The sequence below is a fragment of the Ostrinia furnacalis genome, unplaced genomic scaffold (assembly GCF_004193835.3).
Source record: "Ostrinia furnacalis isolate ACB-3 unplaced genomic scaffold, ASM419383v2 OfSCF0638, whole genome shotgun sequence".
Taxonomy (NCBI): domain Eukaryota; kingdom Metazoa; phylum Arthropoda; class Insecta; order Lepidoptera; family Crambidae; genus Ostrinia; species Ostrinia furnacalis.
This window is the reverse complement of record NW_021130877.1, coordinates 786,890-802,397: the sequence shown is the minus strand read 5'-3', so window position 1 is coordinate 802,397 and position 15,508 is coordinate 786,890. Positions and strand designations below refer to the sequence as shown.

At 35.2% G+C, this 15,508-nt stretch overlaps 1 protein-coding gene across 3 annotated transcripts in view; it reads right to left on the bottom strand.

Moving 5' to 3' along the window:
- LOC114366545 (phospholipid phosphatase 2) overlaps positions 1 to 15,508 on the bottom strand; it is a 113,928-nt gene that overhangs the window by 58,890 nt on the left and 39,530 nt on the right. The window contains exon 1 of one of the 3 annotated variants that reach the window (XM_028323456.1): positions 3,116 to 3,178. The exons of the other annotated variants lie outside the window; for them this stretch is intronic. Coding sequence (XP_028179257.1) covers positions 3,116 to 3,163 — 48 coding nt within the window. The 5' untranslated portion in view covers positions 3,164 to 3,178. Of the gene's footprint in view, positions 1 to 3,115; positions 3,179 to 15,508 lie in introns of those variants that run through there. 3 annotated transcript variants of the gene reach the window in all.

The following is a 15,508-nucleotide window of genomic DNA, read 5'->3' as shown; positions in this document are numbered from 1 at the left end:
TACTTTAGAGTATAAATAAATATTGAATGTGGTTGACTTTATCCTAGTAGCCTAACTCTAGGAGGATACATGTCAAATAGTTCACAATTAATGACTATACCTACCTTTTGACACATTATTAGATTTTACGAGTCATACCGAAATCCTGCTTGATGAATTCGAGAATGGTTTCGATAGTATAGTCCCTATTATTGTCCAATACTATCTACACTATCCATACTATTCCTATTTACTATCTATTTCATGTAGCTTTGTACAATCGATAGTAAAATTCGAGTTCGGCAACATAAATAAACCCCTCGCGACTTGACGTCACCGCGGGAGGTGGGGGAACGAAATAAAAGCAGGATTGGTCGTGTCAAATTCCGGACGCCACCAACAGATGGCGTTGTGCTTACTTAGCTCGCGCAAGACAAGTATTTTTCCAGTCTTTAAATGTCGTGGATAGGAATTATGATTTATCTAGTTGATCTTAACAACTCATGGCACTCAAGGAGGGCCTTGAGCAATAACAGGACGAGTTGTATGTATTTTTTGGAGTAACAGACTAGAGACTAACGAGTGTGCTAGGACCTGTTACTATAAAAAAAAAACATATTATTGTACTTAATAGACGTATTTGTATTATTGACAAGACCTATGATGTACACTTACAACCTAACTTACCTATAAAGGAACTAGACCTACATATAAAGGTCTACCGCATAATTCAGTTGCCTCTGTGGTCTAGTGGTAAGACCACCTGCTTCAGACGCAGAGGTCCCGGGTTCGATTCTCCGTGGGGGCAGATTTTTCTGTTCGGTTTGGTTGGTGGTACGGCTTGTTCTAAGTCCGCCTAGCTACCACCATCTTACCTAAGTCTGTCGCCATAACAACAATGTTAACAGCATTGTTGTGTTCCGGCAGTTAGAGGTAGGATAGCCAGTTCCTCCGTGGTTGAGGATTCCGGGTGAAGCTCGCTTCCACCTTCGGCCTGATCGTCACTTACCATCAGGTGAGATACAGGCCAAGAGCTTCTACGTTGTATATAAAAAAAAGTCAGTGCCTGAGCTACAAGAGCGGCACGGGAGCGTTTCTGTTAATGTCGAACGTTAGTGAGACTTCAGATTTGCATGCTCTGTCACGTCATAAAATATGTCAATGCCATCCTTCCCGTGCCACTCCCATAACTCAGGCTGATTGAGTTAAGCAGTAAACCTATAGTGACCAATTAAATTGAAATTGAAATAACTATAGACAAAACCAAGTGCCCTAATCTTGGACCAACTGGCGACCTATTATTTATGTGCACGATCCGATAACCGCTTTGAAGTCTGTCCGTTTGTTGGGCCGATATCGGTCATTACAGGACAATTAAATGCGTTAAATATTGTTATTGCTAGCGGCACTCTTTGATTGGCTAATACGGTTGATTTAGAGCCGATTCTGGGGTCAATATTGAGAATGCGATGTTAGACTATGGTTATTCAATAGTGTTAGTAGTTGTATGCATAGGAGAGTTTACGGAAACCTTTCCTAACATCATTCATTTATACCACCTACCATGCTGAAATTAATAATTTAGATGTCTTAAAACTTTATAAGTGTTGAACCGAATCCCCATCCGCTCATTTGTGAAGTGCCCTTCAAATATTACCTGGCTGTTTCCCTAAAACGTTATATTTCTAAACTAGCGGCCGCCCGCGACTTCGTACGCGTGGATCCCGTTTTACCCCCTTAGGGGTGGAGATTCGTAAAATCCTTTCTTAGCGGATGCCTACGTCATAACCTACCTGCATGCCAAATCAGCCCGATCCGTCCAGTGGTTTGGGCTGTGCGTTGATAGATCACTATGTCAGTCAGTCATTAAGTCACATTTGAGTTATTATACAGTGTGAGTCACGTTAAAGTGTACATATGAAAATAGATGAAACTAGACCTATTTTTATCGACAAAAAAGAGGTCAAAAATTTTTTTAGATTTTTTTTTAATTTTTTATAGAATTTTTTTTCTTCAAATTACTTATTGTAAAGAAAACGTAATAACTTTTAAACTAAGCTGTATATCCTGATAAAATAAAAACAGTAATAATGCTAAATAACAGGCGATACTAAAAAAATACATAAAATACACAAAAAATGCCAACAAATAATAAAAAATGATACTTTTTGAAAAAAATCTGCTTAAAAATTCGTGTTTTTTTTGTTATTTTATAAATTTCTCCAAAAAATGCCCCTATAACCGGTGGTTTTTATTACTTTGTATTATTTTTTATCGTATTATCTTTTTAAAACCAAAAATCGCATGTCTCTATCCCTATCACAACATTTGCTATGATCGTTTGAACAAAGGCCTGCCACAACATTATTCTCCGCTACAGGTAGAGACAATTTTAATTTTAACTAAAATGCTTATTTTACTTCGAAATCTTTTGTTTTTATTTGAAATCTAACTTGTCTTTATCAAAATTACAAATCTAGAGCCATTTTCAGTTTTGTTGTTAACGAAGCGTTGAATGGCGCGCCCGGAGAGGCTTAGTTCAAACGATCATAGCAAATGTTGTGATAGGGATAGAGACATGCGATTTTTGGTTTTACAAAGATAATACGATAGAAAATAATACAAAGTAATAAAAACCACCGGTTATAGGGGCATTTTTTGGAGAAATTTATAAAATAACCAAAAAAACACGAATTTTTAAACAGATTTTTTTCAAAAAGTATCATTTTTTATTATTTGTTGGCATTTTTTGTGTATTTTATGTATTTTTTTAGTATCGCCTGTTATTTAGCATTATTACTGTTTTTATTTTATCAGGATATACAGCTTAGTTTAAAAGTTATTACGTTTTCTTTACAATAAGTAATTTGAAGAAAAAAAATTCTATAAAAAATTAAAAAAAAATCTCAAAAATTTTTTGACCTCTTTTTTGTCGATAAAAATAGGTCTAGTTTTATCTATTTTCATATGTACACTTTAACGTGACTCACACTGTATTTAGATTATCCAGCCTTCTCACCCAAAGTGAAAACCGAGCACGAAAAACAGTGATACCTAGACAGAATATTACAGATAGCGTTGCAGGGAAGCCCCTTATTTGAGTAAAAAGTCTAAAAACTATAATGCAGAAACTTACCGCATCTAGGCTTTGATAACTATAACGCGACGTTCTAGCCCCTAACATTTTAAGAGAACACTTACTAAATTATACCAAATTATTAAACAATTTCCACTTTATACTACGACTACGACGCTGTCACTTGAACGACAATTAACAGTATAATAATTAAATTATAATATTGTCAAACAATAGGCTGTATGTGTCACACTTTGATAAAAATTGTGGGGAGTAAAACCAGTGACGTCATCGAATTAAACGTTAGTTTAACTTTACCTTTCCTGGTTTAGATATTGACTGTGTTTGCTTTCCTTTTATGGTATGAAGCGTAAAATTTAATAGTTTAAAATATGGATTTAAAAAAATATTTTGATTTTCTTTTTCTTTTGCCCATTACTAACGTCATTTCATCTCTCTTTTATAATCTGTGTAAGGAATAAAATTTATTTCAGCCACATTTGAATTTGTAACAAACTTATTAAAATACGTTTATCTGTGTACAAACTTAGGTACCTACATTTCTTATAGGTACCCACTCTGTTTAATATGTATTATCTGACTAAACATTACCCTGCCTATTTACGTACGTACGTAGGTAAGTACGTACGTAACGTACATAAACCTATTACCACAATACCAATTATTATTTACCTACTCGTATCTCTATCAAAATTAATCCATATTAGGTAGTTTTGTAGTTAATGGTTAAAAATAGGCCAATAGGAATGCGAATAATTCCAGTGTGTCTATCCTTTTACAAAAGGTAAGTCATGTCAGTTTATTTCGGTAACCAATACGTTCCAGTTGCCTCATAAATTCGTCAGGAAATTGACTCTACCACGAAGTTTTTTTGTTAATTAGGCTTTAAAAAGCGATTTTACAATATCTAGTATTATTTTAATTCTACTGCTTCGGGACAACAATTAGGTAGCCTAATTCACGTATTTTGATAGTCATGATCTTGCTGACGTTCATAAGTCGTCCCATTGAAAAACAGGTCTAAACCCGTATTCACAAGGATCATTTTGATAGAATGATTACTCGATAGGATCGCACCTCAGTGTTTTGTTGTCGTTGAAGTTTAGTTACGTAAACAAAGCTACAGTGCTGAGAAGAAGCAGCGCAACAAACTCAGTAGGGTAAGGGCATGGGCAGGAATCCTGTAAATGTGCAAAAGCATCTTCCTTTAACGAACTGAAATACTCAACTCGTACCGCGGGCAAAGGCTAATCTTAAATATGACATCTAAAATAACGTTCAGTTATAGGTCTGGCTAAAATTAACCACAAGCGATCCCAAGATAAGCCGCCTGGCCACCAGGAAACGGCAATTTAACCACTCGCTAGAAATTAGCGGACAAGGAGTTGCCACAGAAACGCGATAATTTTAGGGTTCTCTAGTCGAACTAGTTAGTTATTATTTAAACAACTATTTGAAGATATATTTCGAGAATTTAAAGATAGCTTGTTTCTTGTAAGTTTTTTGACATTTATCGGTCCTTAGCTAAAGAATCAAATGTCGCGTCGCATGTGCCAGATACCTCGGACGATCTGTCCTGCTTCCTACGCTACCCGCATTCAGGTGCTTCCCGAGACCTGTATCGTCCACCGAGTGGAAGGATTGTCCACACCAGTCTTCCGTTCCGACCACGGGGTTGCCACAAGAAAAATGGGGAGGGAAGTATGTCCCAACGACCATCACCTATATGCCCCGGCTACTGAAGTTTGGAAATTCTGTGGGCTATGTCGGTTACTTTGGTCCTCCACTACAGGTAGGGCGATATTTTCAGTTTATCCCTAAGGTTAACTGGAGGAGAAAGCCGAATGGCATTAAGTTCACCTTTTGTACTTACCGTTATGTTGTTGTTGTTGTTTCAGCCAAATGACGTCCACTGCTGGACAAAGGCCTCCCCCAAGGTTTTCCATAATGAACGGTACTGCGCTGCCCGCATCCAGGCTCTTCCCCCGACCTTTACCAGATCGTCGGTCCACCTAGTAGGAGGCCTGCCCACGCTACGTCTTCCAGCCCGTGGTCCGTTATTTGCAAGTTTATAATGTTTATCTACGGAACCCAGCTTGAATTCGAGTTGCACTTGCCGTATGAACTCATCAGGGAAGACAGCTGACACGCGATCCAAGGCCGGGTAATTAACCGACTGCACTAATATTTAGACGGATTCCATTCATTAATAATATTGTGCTGTTTTTATTAATGTATGGAGCCATTCCTTTCATTTAAAATGCAGTAAAGTTAATGGCGTCATTTAGTATAAAACTAGCTTTTACCCGCGGTTTAACTTGTTTTCTCAAAAACTCTTTATTTATCAAGATAAGAAAACTATATCAGATTTTGTTTTTTACCAAAATACATAAATGAATATCAAATCAAATCTTTTATTCAATACTTAGGCCCATTCCAGGATAATTACCTATACAAGTCCCAACTCCTCACAAAAATAAATAGGTAGAGTCAACGATTCCTTATACCAACTGTCATAAGTTAATAAACTTGTACTAAAATAAGGAAAGTGTAATGTGCTACCAACAGCACATCTGACTACATATTAATTATGTACTATGTTTTTGTTGAATGTTACTGATTATAACCACATAATAATGCCACAATGTAGTCCGTAATAAAAAATAAGATGTGGTATTTCAGCTATAAACTGATTCCGTTAATATATTTTAGTCCTATTTAAATAAATGTAAATTCTGCTATTATTAGATATTCCTACCAAAAACTAATTTGGTACGAATCCTTCCTCGTGACTCAGTGACCAGAAGAGTCGTACTAGGAATCGGAATACCAATTTATTCTAGTCTATCATTGGAAACAGACGATGTCCATAGACAATACTAGACGTTTGTAGACAGATGTCTATGGTTTGTTGACGTGAACTCGGCCACTGACCGACTTCTGCTCACGTAACTTAATTAAAGTACAGTCAGCGACAAAAGCGACCTATATTTTTTATCATTATTTTTTTTATTGCTATTTTTGTGTGTTTTTTTATGTGACAGGAGGCAAACTAGCAGACAGATCACCTGATGTTAAGTGAATATAATGTTATGTTATTAATCTCATTCATTCGGGCCATGCATCGTTCTGACAGATTCTTAATGGCAGTAATAGGCTAGTTGCCTAAAAAAATTTTTTTAGTCCGTAATGTTTAATATCAAAAAATATTGGACACATATATTTTTATTTGTCAATCTAACAAATAATTACATAGTTATGGTGCGTTGAAGTTGCGCACGACGTCACAACGTGCGGCATTTTTAAGCAAGCGTTGACGTCACGGGTCTCTTCTTATAAACTTTGGGGCGCTTTATCTCTTTAAATTTTCATTAGTTTGAAAAAGTGAAAAATACGTGTAGAGTATTTTTTGATAAGTTAACTGACGGACTAATTATAACTCTTGCTTTTTGACCCAGGCAACATCCCCATTGTTTGGAAAGCGAACTGTTAAACTCCCATCTGATTTGTAATCAACTTTTTCATGAATCATGCTTTTTTCTTACGGTGTGAGTGTGGATTTGACATCTTAGTAGAAGTCTCTAAAATTATGTATCTCTGTTACAGGAAATGTATGAATTCTAGGAATTGTATACTATTCCTAGGAAATGTATACAATTCCGAAGCTATTTAGGAAATGTATAAAATATTGCTTCAGAGATTTTTTAATACGCACATATCCTAGGAAATGTATACTTTTCCTAGGAATTTTATAGAATTCCAATATTGTATTAGGAAATGTATAAAACTAATCGGCACAAGCGCGGTCGCGTGATCGGGTGCCCCTCGGTACGCCTAAAATTTCATTTAGCCAAACCACATTGGCTGATAGGTACTTTTAACTCACAAATTATTGTTAAGCCTGAAGTTGTTTTCGCACTATTATACTTTGGCCGAAAAAAATATTTGCTTAAATTTATTGGCATACCTTTCTTTCGGCATCACGCATATTACGCTGAAGTATTGGAAATCCCTAATTTAAACATCTCCTTTATTATACTATTATTGGCATGAAGGTTTTAGTACTCCTGTAACTGGATAACAAAGTCTCGGTTAGGTTAGGTTAGACTTTCGACCTTACACATACATAGCAGCCGCGGCGCGGTAGCGCCATTTAAGTTTCGGAGAACAAAAATGGGCGTAATAAAAATAATTTTGTGTAAAAAATAATATCTTAATTACATTTCCGATTGCTGTTTAGGAAATGTGTAATTTTCCTAGGAAATGTGTCTAATATAATTTACATCACACATTTCCGGGTGATTTTAGGACTTATACACAGTTCCTAGGAATTGTATACAATGACGGATTTCATACATTTCCTGTAACCTCTCTACTAAAACATTTATTATTATTGCTGTTTTAATTGAACGAATGGGATGATAACAATCTTATTCCAGGACGCAGATGTAATCTTTGAAAGAGAGAATCCGCCGGAAGCCTATTTACACACAGGTGCAGGCTGTGCATTCTTTGGAGGGGCTTAAAAAATAAAACAGAGAAGACCAAGTCGGGGATAAAAACATGGGAATCCACAAATTAATGGTTCAGGAATTTGATAATCTACTATTTATTTTGTCAATTCACATTCTTTTTTTGTCTATCTATTTTCTATCCATCATAACCAAGCTCGCTCTCTGAACAGGAAGTTCGGGAGTATAGGGCTTTTTTATTTACATCAATTAAGCCCTTACTCCATGTAATTTTGTTAATATGTGAGATTTTTTTGTTCATGACTGTACATCGAAAACTTACCAGTGTTTTCCTAAGCCCTAAGCAAAGCATGGTTCACCGCGTAAAGTATCCTTAGTTGTATTGCCTAATAGGATAACAACTAATAACTACCTAAGCTTAAACATAATTTTATAGAGTTTATTTTTAGTCACTCATCGTGTTTCGTAATTAATTCCTCATCAGTTACTTACGATTTTGACAATTAATTTCTATATTTAATATGTACCTACACAAAATATTTAATGTGAAATGCAGTTATTTTTGATGATTACACATTATTCGCGGTACATACGCAACCTTGTTGAATGCATTTTGCAGGATTCGTGAAAATTGCCAGCGGTTAATTGTTAAATTGCTCTTAATTAGAACAATTTAAGGAGTCGTATATTTCACAATTTACAGAATCGCAAAAATGGGTAAAAATCCAGGCAGGAATTCAGGCAAGTAGCCTGAGTCGAAAGAGTGAAGGTGAAGGACTGGCTTTAACCCCCTAACTGCTCTTGTACTACTCATAGGACGTCAACAAACAAATCTATTTTTTGTTATAAGTGTGTTTTGCAGTAAAAGCACCATATTACGGTGAAAATAGCTTTTTTATTCTTTTTACTACATTTTCTGGTTTAGTGTGTTTTTTGTATTTTTAACCATGTTAAGAGTAGACTTTCCATTTACTAAATTTAAATGTTTCACTTATTAAATTCAGAAAAAAGTCCCTGGAGTTATCAGTAGGTTATCGAATACTACAACGGTATTTCCCTAATATAGGTAAGTACCTACATAATTTTGTTGTTGGTAATATTAACAGCTTCATACAAGTATAACATAACAAGAAAATTCTTCCCACACTTACATCGGTTGCAGAGTCAAAGGTGAAAAAACTTTTGTAATTCCACACTTAACGTAAACAATCGGAGCTTGTTGCAGTCAACTCTACGCTTGGGACTGTTAAGTATAAACATAAACAGTAAACACTCCACAATCAATCGAACGGCCGTAAACTTAACCTAATGTTGCACCGAGCCGTACACTTGGTCGTTTGGCCGGCGGTTCTCAACATACGGATTTTATTTATGGGGGTCAACAGTGGGACTGTTGGGAGACCCAAAAGATTTGATAAAATGTATTCTACATTTAAATGTATTTTTTTATTTACAAGGTATTTAACAACCTCTTTTATTTTTTGGAAAATGGGAAGTGTTTCAAATACAGTAATTGATTTGTAAATTGCTGTTTTTATTGTTTTAATAATTTAGCAAGATTATTTTAATCAACATAATAAATCTTTTCACACACCTTAAAATCTGTTGCAGAGTCAAAGGTGGAGAGTCTCCCCACTTTTAACTTGGTTCATGGGCGAAATCACCGGATGTAGTTTTTAAATTCTTTTCCAAGTCGCTGGAAAACTCAAACTGAAAACACTTTATAGATACCGTACACTTTAACGTAAACAACAACATCGGACCTTGTTAAAGTCGACTCGTAAGTAATGGGACAGTAGTATAAGCACTCCACAATCAATCGAACGGCCGTAAACTTAACCTAACGTTACACCGAGCCGTACACTCGGTCGTTTGGACGGCGGTTCTCAACATGCGGCCCTTATAAGCCGGGGAGTTAAGGATTAAAAATTTTAAAATAACGTATTTTTTGTAAGATTGCTGTTTACATAATTCAGAGGAATTATTAATTCGTCTTGAACTTTCTTGATTGGAAGGGTTGAAAAATGATAAATTTTATCTAACATTTTTCGTAACTAAGAGCGTCGCGTGTTTCAGTGTCAAATGTAATGGAACGTGAAAGACTAAAAACCTTACATGCTCTGCCCTTTAGTAAAATTTAAGTAACAATGCTCAATTTGGCTTAGTTTTACTATATTACATATCTTTAGCTTTAGAAGACTTTGCCCCATCTTAGTAGGCCTTGCTCAAGAGTTACTTCTTATACCAGAGGGGCGCTGGGACTTGGGAAGTTTGAGAGCTGTTGCCAAAAGACCGATAACAATAAAATCGTCAAACAGTTAGTTCATGGTTTATTCATGGCTGCTCAGCTTTTTATATAACATTTGTTGTGTAAATTCGGCTTTAAACGTAAACATTGTTCGCTAATGACGTCGCCGCGAAATGTGTCAGGCTGATAACTAGTAACTGTCATTTTCTGTGCTGTATCTTTTGTGATTAAGTTGACCAGATACGACCTTAACTTAATAGCAATAAGGTCGAAAGTTACACAGTATTTTGCGTATTTAAATGTCACACAATCGTTATGACAAGCGTTGGTCAATAGACCTCTCTATTTATAGAATAAACAATCTTAATATTGATTAGAGAAAAGAGGTACGTGTTTATAGAATCAATAAAATATTATGAGCTGTTGAATTTATAAATGGAGATAAATTATTCAGTTTTGTGTTATTGTAATAATAAGTATGTTAATAGTTACGGCTTATTAAAATAAAACTAGAGGTAGTATCACCTTTTTGATGAGAAATTCTGTTATTACCCGACTGTGTCAGAAGGAGGGTTATGTTGTTTGAATAAGTTTGCTTATAAAACAAGTACTGAAAACCAGCACACTAGCTAGCTAGTCCTTAATTATGTTCATTAAACTTATAAACATCGATCGCTTCAAGTAGAAAATAAATTAAACCCATGACCTTTCAGTACAGATTTAAGTACACGACACTTAGATAAGCAATAAAGATCACTTACTTATCAATATACAGATTAACTCACACACAATACTCTAGTAACGTCCATGACTCTAGGTTGCGGAAAAATACAAATACATTTACATTTTCGCTACTACAATAGACGAACAAACCGACACATCATCTACTTAACGTTCAGTCAGTTGTCCAGTAATGGCAAACATAATTAACAGAGTGTACAAACTTAATCACTCATTACACGTGTCACTAGTTAAACTTTAGTGTTGATAGTTAATACTTAAGAGGGAATCTCGGGCAGACACAGTGTCTAACAAAGTGAGCTCCGTAAGTCGAGTCAATCTCAAACGGTTACTTTGATTAATTGAACTTCAATATTTAAATCAATCACAGGTAATCTGTGAATTAAGTACATTGAGTCTGATTTAAAAAGGTTTTTTGTAATTCTGACCTTTATCATCTTTTATTTGTTTACATCAACTTAGCTTTTTGTTGATACTTCGTCCGCCTGAGTTTTGGTTTGTGACAAACTCTTTATTAAGCAACCACCGCTGGTAAAAATATTCATCTTAACCAACAGCATAGCAACTTTTCATTAAAAGTCTTTTCAGTGCTTTTTGGAAGCAAAATGAAGCCTTAAAGTATGTCCTTTTACCAAGTTCCAATCTAGGTAAATTAGATATTACCGAAATTAGTCTAAATTGGTTTAGTACCTCGTCTTTGCGTGAAAAGTTAAGCTGGATTTGACCAAATGAAAAAAAAACCTGTAGCTGGAATGCAGGATCTGCAAATACGTACCTGTAACAAAACAAATATCATTATTATTAACTACATCATTGATCAGGATGCATTTGTATATTGTAACCGTTCTAAATTATAGTAGTTTGTGTATCTTTGAACTGATGTAATCCTGCAGATTGCGGTGCCGTAGGAAGACGGCGCCATCTGGATGATTGTAAAAATAAACTGCACTTTTGGGTCAAATACATGTGCATCGTTTGTAGTAACTGGGTTTAATGAGTAACTCTAAAACAGTAAACCCAGTCAGCAGTTTAAATGGCTCGGTTAAATGCCGATGTGATGTGAACAAGATGAGTTAAATATAAAGATTTTATTTAAAAAACATTTAAAATAAATTAGATTACTTAGCTAGTATCTACATCGCCACTTCTTGGTGCCTTCAAAAATTTTTACATTTTCTTTTTTGTTTTTATTTTTCACGCCCCCCTAGTCATCACGTCCCGTATTTTCATTACATCCACGATGATAATGACAATTGCCAATAAAACGTTATGCCCACTCTAGCTAGGGAAGTGCGAGGGGTCCAATTTTCCTTAAGATATTAGGGGAAAGCCCCCTTTTCATTGCATTAGGAAAAATAAATCAATAAGAAGACTCTTTCGCTGTGTAAGTTTTCGCTCACGTAAGCAAAACTGGGACGTAGTGCTGTAAACTATTGTGAAAGACAATCATCTCTTAACTTACCTATCACAAAGTATTAATGTGTAACCAGCCTATCTACTAGTTATTACAAAAATTAAATCAATAATTCTATAATTCTAAATTATGGAATTATTGATTAAATTTTTTGTAATAATAAATAATTTTGTGATTTATCCTTACCCTCAACTATGGTGGGTTTTAAAAAAAGTTCTTTCTTTGAAAGTTTCTCTAGCGTAATAAGTAAAAACAAACTACAAGTGCTTGGCAGAGTGAGAAAAAATTTAAAACCAACCTTAGGTGATAGTTAAGGATAAATCACAAAATTAGCTCTATCTTCTAAACTAAGCAAAATCGTAGAACATACATAGGGGTGATTTAGATACACCTTGTACCGTGTAAGGAATCCAAATTTTAGCTTTCCTGTATTTTGCGATTAACAACTAAGTTGGAATTCGCTTCTATTTGTTTTTTTGGAGTAAAAGCACTATTTCATATAAGAACTTCCGTATAAGTATCTATGCCTAGATATGATAATTGTGTTTTTTAATAACAGTAGGTAGAGCTAACTCTACAAGATTTCAGCACGCAAAATGTTGATCGTAAAAAACTTACCGTTACAAACATCTAAATAAAAAGTTGTCATTCTTTTGTGTAGTATCTTGATTCATAAAGTAGCGGTTTTCCAAAACCGCGTTGTTATTTATTTTATTTTGATGGCTATTTTAACCTAAATTGCTACTAAACGTGAGTTCGTGCATTTTGTATAACTATTGGGGCATTTTATAGACTGTTTTGGGTTAAATTATGTATTTATTATGTAAAATTGTTGACCTAACTGTTGAAGTAACGTTTGACGTTAGATTGAGACGTGAAAATCGTAAAAAAGAACATAAACAAACTAGAGGTTAAACAATACTGGTTTTCATTGGAGTGTGATGTCGATTTAAATTTTAAATGGCTGATAATCATTCAAAAGTGGAACGAGTAGAAAAACAAATGAAAGTTTCGATGTTTTTTTTTAGACTTACACTCGCTATGTTGAACTCAACCATACTGCATCCGTACACCTTACTTTAGTGCGACTTAGACATTCTTTATAAGCGATCTAGCGCTGTTGCAATAGTTTGGTTACTTGACAGAAATCATTATTTCCAAAATGAATCAAGAAGTTTTAGTTCTCTATCCTTGCGAAAAATCAATTTATTGGTGTATTACAATCGATTATTAAAGTTATTGTAAGCTAAAACTTCATGCTCTATTTTGGAAATAAATAATTAATTTCGGTCAACTAACCAAACTAAGTAATGCAACAGCGCTTGATCGCTTATAAATAATGTCGAAGTCGTACTAAAGTAAGGTGTACGGATGCAGTATGGTTAAGTTCAACATAACGAGTGTTATTTAATGCCAAAATCACGAAATCTTATGCGTACCTAGTACATATACATCGATGATATTTTGTATGAAAATATTTCAAAACAAAACTCTTTTTTTCTCATAACTCCAGGGATAGATTGCAGTGCGCTTCGGTTTACACATTAGTATTGGTCTGAGGAACAAAATGCACTATGGGTTGATTCTGGGCAGCACTTGGTCCAACTTCCATACATGGATTGGCACTGTCCTTTATGAATACTATGTCTATGTCCAGTGCGACAACCATCAAGCAAGAAGTGAAGTTACTATTCTTTTATTTACTTACTTTGGTCTACGAATCCTGATTTTTCATACTTGTACGAGTTGTATGTATATGAGTGTTTTTTTTTCTCTAGGTACAATTTAACAACATCGCTACATTATTAAGTGATCACACAACGCCTAAACATAGCTTTTCGATTCATTTATCGATGATAAATCTCCCGCTACGCATCTACGCTTAGTGCCTTTTCACACGTTCCGGTTGCCGGCTATCCGGCGCCGGGTACCCGGTGGTGAAGTGTATGGGCATGGTACGTAGCTTTCACATGTTCCGGCGTAATTAATCCGGCATGCCCATACATTTGACGCCGGGTAGCCGGCGCCGGTTAGCCGGCAACCGGGACGTGTGAAAAGGGCCTTACTATCAGCGCCTCTGCGCGCGCGCATAGAGGACTTAATTTTACCGACACGCCCTTTACGCTTTTACAGTTAAGTCGTAAATCAAAGCCGACTTTAAACGATGAATAGAGAGATTAATATAGAGATAGAGGATGTTCAATTATAGAAAATAGCCTTTGTTGTCCGGTATTACGTACTTATAAAAGCTCAGTCACTGATTGACTGACTCACTCATCACGATATCTTAGAAACTAGGAGTCTTAAATTTTGCATGAGGGTTGCTTTTAGAACGTAGGTGCTTACTAAGAACGGATTTTACGAAACTCTCGAAACTCTACCTACCCCTAAGGGGGTAGGACGCGTGGATCACGTACGCGCACGAAGTCGCGGGCTGCCGCTAGTAATTAATAATTTAGTGGCACATTTTTGAGGTGTTATCACTAAAGGCACAGCTAAAGGTGAGATAGACAAAAGCATTTCTATGTAATGTAATGTTCTTTGGAATGGTACAATACAAGTAAAATCTTCAAAATTCGGTTCTAAACATATTATTTAAAGAGCGACTTGTTCTTGAAAATCGATTGAAAATCGAGAGTGAAAGAAACAATATTGAGTAACGAAATCGGTTGACGAGAAAAAGAACAATTTTGTCTAGTGTCAGAACTCAGAATTCGATAAGTTAAGTAGGTACTTAATACAAGAAAAGTAACAAAAACAATAGTAATTATTTTAGAAATTACAAATTCGAGTCGTGGGAAATATTACAAAAAATCGAGAGTGAAATAATTGAATAACGAAATCGGTCGACGAAAAAAAGAAGAAATTTTCTTAGTGGCCAGTGTGGCGCTGTGTGTTCAAAATTACAAACTAGAATTCTCAATCTTAATTTATTTTTTTGTAAGAACCTACTTTCTATAAATTTCAAAATAAATAAGTAAATATCAACCAACAAGGTTTTATGACTTTTAGTTGTGAACTTGCAACTTCTTTTGCACAAGAGTCGACGAAACAAAAATCAAACTACTACGAGTATGTTCCGTAGGAGTACCTATGACTAAAACCTATACGAGGAATGCAATATTTTATAATTATGCAATAGAAATAAATTCCCGTTGGAGAAAGGAATTTATATTTATTGCAAACACCCCTACGATTTACAAACGGCCTTTCGACATGCAATTTTTATTTTTAACCATTCCACGCCTGTGTCAAAACTGGCATATTTACGATTGCAAAAAAAAACCCGTTGCCATGGCAACGCGTACGATACAAACAATACTTTATTTATAGCGGACTTTATAACCTGCAACTGCAATTAGCTTCAACAATGCGAAATGCACTCGAATCGGTCGATTTTCGACTTTAAATCAATGGATTAGTATTTAATCGCATGCGTGGTTAAGTTTGCATATGTGTGCACTCATCTGTAGATATCCTGACTCACTTGTTCTAGGGACTTTAGACTTTGTACTATAGTGATTAAAGTACAAAATCAGGCTTCGCGGAAGTCAAAG